General features: G+C 40.5%; 1 protein-coding gene across 1 annotated transcript; it reads right to left on the reverse strand.

Moving 5' to 3' along the window:
- Nucleotides 1-290: 290 nt before the first annotated feature.
- On the reverse strand, nucleotides 291-1864 carry irx7 (iroquois homeobox 7). The gene is made up of 2 exons (XM_020651340.3): nucleotides 1608-1864; nucleotides 291-1314 (listed from the first exon to the last, which is right to left on the reverse strand). The coding sequence occupies exons 1-2, from the start codon at nucleotides 1815-1817 to the stop codon at nucleotides 541-543; spliced, it is 984 nt and encodes a 327-aa protein (XP_020506996.2). The 5' UTR covers nucleotides 1818-1864; the 3' UTR covers nucleotides 291-540.
- Between the last annotated feature and the right edge of the window lie 4666 nt (nucleotides 1865-6530).

Consider the following 6530-nt stretch of genomic DNA (forward strand, 5'->3'; position numbering starts at 1 on the left):
CTATCAGAAAACAGTTTCGTTGACTTAATTGGCCAAGTGTTTGAAATGCAAACTAAGCCAAAAACTTTCTTTGTTATTCTCATTTTGGAGTATTTTGGTTCATATTGAAGAATATCCCCTTTTACGCACGACCTTCTTAACATAAACATTGCACTATAACTTTCAGAAATGTGCAGAAGGACATGATGATGCACGGTTTCTTTCTAAATTGTTACCGCCTAAATGTATTATTATTGTGTTAAAACTTAAAAGTCAAAGTCACAGACCAAGTACACACACACACATCAGGATCTCGCTCGAAGCTGAACTTTATTTAAGCAAAAATATTTCTTCACGATTAGACAAAAGGAAACATAATTTACAGTTTTGGCGATGGAAAAATACATCTACATTTATTTACAATAACACGTTTTAGTCTTTGGTCCCAGAACATTTCACTGCAAACTTCAGGAGGTAAAAGTTTCCTGAGGTTTGATAGTTTAAAGTGCAAAAAAAAAGATGTGGTTAAAAGTCTCTTCATTTGAGTCCAAACACACGCGCTCAGATGAGTTCACGAGTGTGTGTGTATGTGGGGACAAACAGGCCGTTCCTTGAAGCCCACTCTGCCCAAAGTTTCCCGGCCGGATGGTAAATACTGTCCACGGGTTTCTTCACAGTGTCCGAGGTGGCAGTTTCTGCCAAAGACCAGATTTTTGGTTTCTGGTTCACAATGTTGTCTTTACTTTCCAAAACGGAAGGTGTGTGTTCCGAGTTTTCAACTTTCTTGACAAGTGCGAGATTTCTGTCCTGGTGCTCGCTGCCTGGCTGCTGCTGCTGCATCTCCAAACGCTCCTCCACAGGTGCTGCGCTCCCCACCTGCTCCTGCGTGTCTGCGCGCTCAGCTTGCGTTTCTTCTTCTTCCTCGTCTTCCTGGTCATCCAGGTGACATTTCTGCAGCGAGCTGTCCTCATCGTCACTCTCCCCCTCCTGCTCCTCGTCATCCTCCTCCTCGTCCGACTTCCCCTTGGACGCCCAGCTGACCCGGTTTTCCTTCTTCAGGCGCCGCCTCGCGTTGGCGAACCAGGTGGAGACCTGCGTCAGGCTCATTTTGGTGATGATCGCGAGCATGATTTTCTCGCCCTTGGTCGGATACGGGTTCTTCAGGTGCTCGTTCAGCCAGGCCTTAAGCGCCCCGGTGCTCTCCCGGGTGGCCACCTTGGCGACCCTCCCGGGATCCTCCGCTGCTCCCGGGCGGTACGGCGAGTAGAAAGCTCCCCCACGAGCCAGGAGCGCGTGATGGTAGGGAGATGCGGCCTTCAGGTCGAAACCGTTATTCTGGAAGAGCGAGAAAAGAACCGTTAAAATGAGGAATTACGCACGGAGTTAAATAGTGTTTAAAACTAGGAGTGATATATTTAGAAGCGGAAAAAAAACGTGCTCATTAATTATTTTGAATGTCATAAAGTCAGAACAACTCGGTGTGCCAGTATAAAGTAAGATGCTGAAGCTTTTCAGTTGTTTTAGGTTATTGAACGTCAGATTTTACGCACATCGTTGTTTAAAATAGTTCCTAACAAACCAGCATGGCGCATTGTATGACAGTTAAAGTTCGAGCATTATGAACTCACCATGTGTGTGATGTGCCTGTGGTGTGGATAGGGGATAAAGTTGTATCCTTGTAGTCCTGAGTACGTTAAAGGAACTCCTGCAGCCATCGCCGCCAGCTGCTGCTGCTGCACGCCCGGCGGGCAGCCCAGCACCGGGATCTGATATCCAGCCGGCATGTTGATGTTCCTCTCCAAGAAGAAGTTTCCAAATCCAGTTTGTGAAGCGGGCATCTTTCCTGTGTCCCAGCTATTCGGGGTTGAGTGACGATCCAGCCTCCTGCATCTATTTATACACACCCAAGCTGCCAGCGTGTGTGTGCCGGGGGGGCGGGGGAGAGAGAGAGAGGGGAGAGAGGGGGGAGGTCCCTGTGGTATTGACTGACAGCTACGTTCAAAAGACCTGCAGCTTTCACTGGCAGTAAATCCCATCAAAGAAGCCCTCCGCTGTTCCTTTTAGCGTTTTGGTGGAGAGGCTGAATAAATGCTGCTTATCGCGACACAGTTTTCTGCAGAGAGCTGAGGAACTATGTAAATGTAGTTCTTTTTCTTTGGAGAACTGGATGTAAAGTAACCCCCCCAAATACCTCATATTTACTCTAAAACATATATTTTTTAAATTCACTTTGTTTATATATCAAACAGAGACATATCAGCAGAAAAACAAAATAAAGAATCCCAGTGATTTTATCCTACAATGATAAGAGAGCAGACTGTAGAAATAAAATCATTACAGTTGACTTTTATCCTCATCTTAATTTTTTCTTATTAGCACAAAAAAAACTCCTTTAAGAGTTTTACAGCTTTTCACATTTAGAAAAACTTTTTTGTCGTGTCCATTCCCTCCATTTGCATGTTTTAAATCCTTTTTTTTATTATTATGTGCGTATTTTAGTTTTCGCGACAAGGAAGCTTAACACCAGTTTAATGTAATTTTTATCACGACTCTTAACACTTCTCATGTCTGGCACTAATCGGCGGAGATCTTAGAAAACGAGCCGAATTCAGTTAACAACATCCTGCCAGTCAACACTGTCGCTCCTGACACTTCAGCACCTACACATCTGAACCTTTTTGTAGATTGAATTAAACGTCTCGGTGGCTTTAATTACGCTGATATTCAAATGGGGAACATTTTACGCACGCGTAAAAGTCCGATTTTTTTCCCCACCGTTCTCCAAAACATATTAAATGCAGTTTGTTTTCCTTGAATAAATGAGAAATAAAATAAAATGTTTAACACTTGTCTTTCAGCCTGAAAAGCCCCAGAGCCATAAATCTTTTTATTTGTTAATTTATTGAGTGAACCACAACAAACTGCCCTCTTACATGTCGGATGGTTTTGTTTTGGGTGAAGCGCAGCGTTTCAATGGCCCTAATTAAACGAGGTTAAGCGAAACAGGTGTTGACTAATGTATATGATAATTGTGAGATAACAGATGCTAATGTGTGCGCTGTGTGTGTGTGTGTGTGTGTGTGTGTGTGTGTGTGTGTGTGTGTGTGTGTGTGTGTGTGTGTGTGTGTGTGTGTGTGTGTGTGTGTGTGTGTGTGTGTGGAGGGGGGATGTTAGAGATAAGAGGAGAAGATTACACTTCTTATTCCACTGCCCCCCCCCCCTTCAAAAGAGAAATAGTTAAGCTCAGTGTTTGAGTTCAAAGGAGCAGCACACCTCTCTTATCTCACATCTTTTTCATTATTATATTAACAGCATTAAGAGGTGAAGCGCTGGATATACTTTTATTCACTTCTAACATTAGGAACAGTAAATCAGGTTCAATATATTTCACCCACCACCTTTTGTTTTTTAGTCAAGATTTCTGTATTTAGTGTCAGTTTTCATTATTTTTTTCTTCTTTGCGAGCATTTAATCCAAAATTAAAATCCAGATATTAAACTGCAAAAGTTAAAAGCTGCACCCCCCCCCCCCCATACTCCCCCTGAAAGCCGTTCTATTAACTCCAAAACTCTCAGTTGAATCTCAATCAGACTTTGTCTTTGTTAGTTTGCATTTGATTTGAGCCTCTGTAAACTCTCATCTTTCAATCTGCTACAGTCAGACCTGTTTTACATCACCGATGTGTCTGCAGCCTTTCTAATATAAAATAGTTATTAACACAATTCAAGTGAACGCATGCTGCAAATGTAATAACTCAAAATGAAATCTACTTTATTCAGATTACCATGGCAACACGTTAGTCCAATATGCACGCTCACACATGTTTCTGAAATGTAACTATGAGTTCTCTAAAGGAAATGACAAGTGGATTGATCCAACTTTATATAGTCTGTAAGAGCAACCGTGCTTTAATTATGTGAATATAGTCCGTGTATAGTTTCTCTAAGCATCGTTTACAGGAGTGTTAGACTCTGTGAAGGTGTTTGTGTTCAAACGAGGGATCACCTGTAAATAAAGGATTTTACTGCAGCCATTAAAATGATAATAGATGATTGCAGTGATTTTTCACTCTTTGAAGAATCCCAACATCCTCACAGTCTTTAGTTGATATGTTTTTTTTTGCAGCAGCATCAGCAGTACAAGTAATTTAATTTCTAATAACTTTTTTTACAGGATCATTTAATAACGATACAGTCGATGTGTCCTCTTTGTGATGCTGTAAAAAATCTCTCAAACTTTAGGAGGCAAAATGAGTTCAAAGGTTTTACACATATTCAGATGATTATTATTTTACATTTTTATTTCATTGAAGAAATAGATTTTAATTAAACAGACTTAGTTTTTTTAAAGGAGGTGTTCACACATCCAACGACCTCATAAAGTAGGTGCATAGGGCGACAAACTGTCACTTGAAAAGAAAGAAATGCTGCATACTACTCTTGCTAAGTCTCACCAATTTATTAGAAGAATCACAACGCTTAAGTCCCTCTGAACCTCTCGACTGAAGCGTCGTGATTTTTCTAATAAACTGGTGAAACTTAGCAAGAGTAGTGTGCAGCATTTATTTCTCTTTTCAAGTAATGATTGAACAGATGAGGAACGATCCCAAAGTAAATTTACTCAAGAACAATATTAACATACTTTAAAATCCAACTTCCAACATCTGTGTCTTAATTCTTCATTTATTTATCAGATTAATTTCTTTTAGGATGAATGTTTGACATCTAACATGTGATCATTATATTATGTTGTTGATTCAAATATCTAAAGAAGTTAATATCAGCTCATCACCGTCTGTTCCCCACACGTATATATATATTAGAGATGATGATCTTATTCATGTTGTTTTAATGCTGACTCTCGTCCTCCTGCTACATCCGGAGCTCTGATGTCACCGTGCTGCTGATACTTCTCTACTTTCACTTTGTTAAATCTTAAATGTAGGGGCCTTCAATTGTAATACATTATTACTACAAGGTGGCATTGATACTTTAATTCAAGTGTGTGTGTGTGTGTGTGTGTGTGTGTGTGTGTGTGTGTGTGTGTGTGTGTGTGTGGGGGGGGGGGGGGGGTCTGAATGCTTCTTCCACCACAGTAACGGAGCAGTCTGTTCTCCTTTCATATGCAGATTTCACTTCTTTCCTACAACAAAACCACTTCAGCCTCTGAACAGTCCAGTGGCCCTGAAACTCTGAGTTTTAAAGTCAACGGGCTCAGAAACACACCGAGTGTACTTTAGGCAATGATCTCCTCGTAAAGGTTTGGATCACTGATGATGACGCAATGGAAAAACACATAATGTCCCGTACAACATACACACACGACTTCTGTGTGGGTTTGAAAAATATCCTGAATGCAGAGTAGATCAGTATGGATTTCTGGATACAGCCAAATACATTCCAGGTATTCTCGTAATCGATTAATCACATTTTATTGAAGAAAAAGTCAAATTTATATAGTTAATATTATTAACTTTTTTTGGTTTTGGGGAGCACTGATTTACATTTTTACAAATGTTCTGACATTTTATAAACTGAACAACTGAACAATAATCAACCAATAAATACATGTTAAAACGTAGTTTCAGCCCTAATCAGACATTTTCCATGGGATTCCCTCCCAAGGAATCATTTTTGACTGAAGCTAAGATGATAAATGAATCCTTTAATTAACAAAATGATTTGGCACATTTTGAGTGAAGAAAAAGTTCAAATTTCTAAATGGCAAAAAACAAAAAGGTGTCGTACAAAGCAAATATATATTTTTTTTTGTTTTGTTTATCATTAATGATTAAAACTAAATAGCATTTGTGTTTGGAGTTTAGTAGAGCGCGACCGAGGTGACTGAGGTGATGCACGTTCAGGCGCAGTAACGTTCCAGTTGAGTGACCATCTGGTCTTCATTATATATCGTTTTTTTCATCTATCTCTAAAGACATAGAACAGAGAAAAATATCGGCCGATTTATCAGATTTTTCTCTCTTCTTAATATCGGTGTCGGCCCCCAAAAATTCCATATCGGTCGGACCCTAGACTTTAGGTCAAATTTAAGATATTTTAAAGATGTCATCTTCGGCTTTACAAAGTTGTGGTGGCCATTTTCCCACTCTTTCTTGACTGAAAGTTAAAAGAACCTTTAAAATAAAAACAAGCAACCTCTCCATTTTTGTTCGCCCCTTTGTATTGAGCTTTCCTACGAGATGTTTTATAAGATTCTAGTTTAGAGGGTGGATCAGAGTGAGAGATACCTCTGAATAAGCTGCAGATTGAAAGTGTTGAAGCTGGAGGGGGGAAAAAAGGAATTCTTCGGGGTGGGGTCCACAGAACCTAAAGCAAATTTGAAGAGGAGCAACAATGGGCTGAGCAGAGAGCAAAGAGAAGAAGAAGGCTTATGGCATCAGTGTCTACATCTCACAACACAAACAGCTCAGGGCCGCAAGCCTTTGTCCCCCCACGCAGATCTCCTTTTCATTCTCTTCCTCTCTCTGCAGCTCGCCCACAATGCAGGTGTTGGTCCCGCTCTGACAGGTCGGGTCTGAGCTGTTTGCCGTG

This window comes from Labrus bergylta, chromosome 12 (assembly GCF_963930695.1).
Source record: "Labrus bergylta chromosome 12, fLabBer1.1, whole genome shotgun sequence".
Lineage (NCBI taxonomy): Eukaryota > Metazoa > Chordata > Actinopteri > Labriformes > Labridae > Labrus > Labrus bergylta.

Coding starts and splice junctions, on each gene's coding strand:
- irx7 (XM_020651340.3), bottom strand. CDS start 1,817: ATGCCCGCTTCACAAACTGGATTTGGAAACTTCTTCTTGGAGAGGAAC. Junction 1,315..1,607: donor ACAGGCACATCACACACATG/GTGAGTTCATAA, acceptor TCGCTCTTCCAG/AATAACGGTTTCGACCTGAA.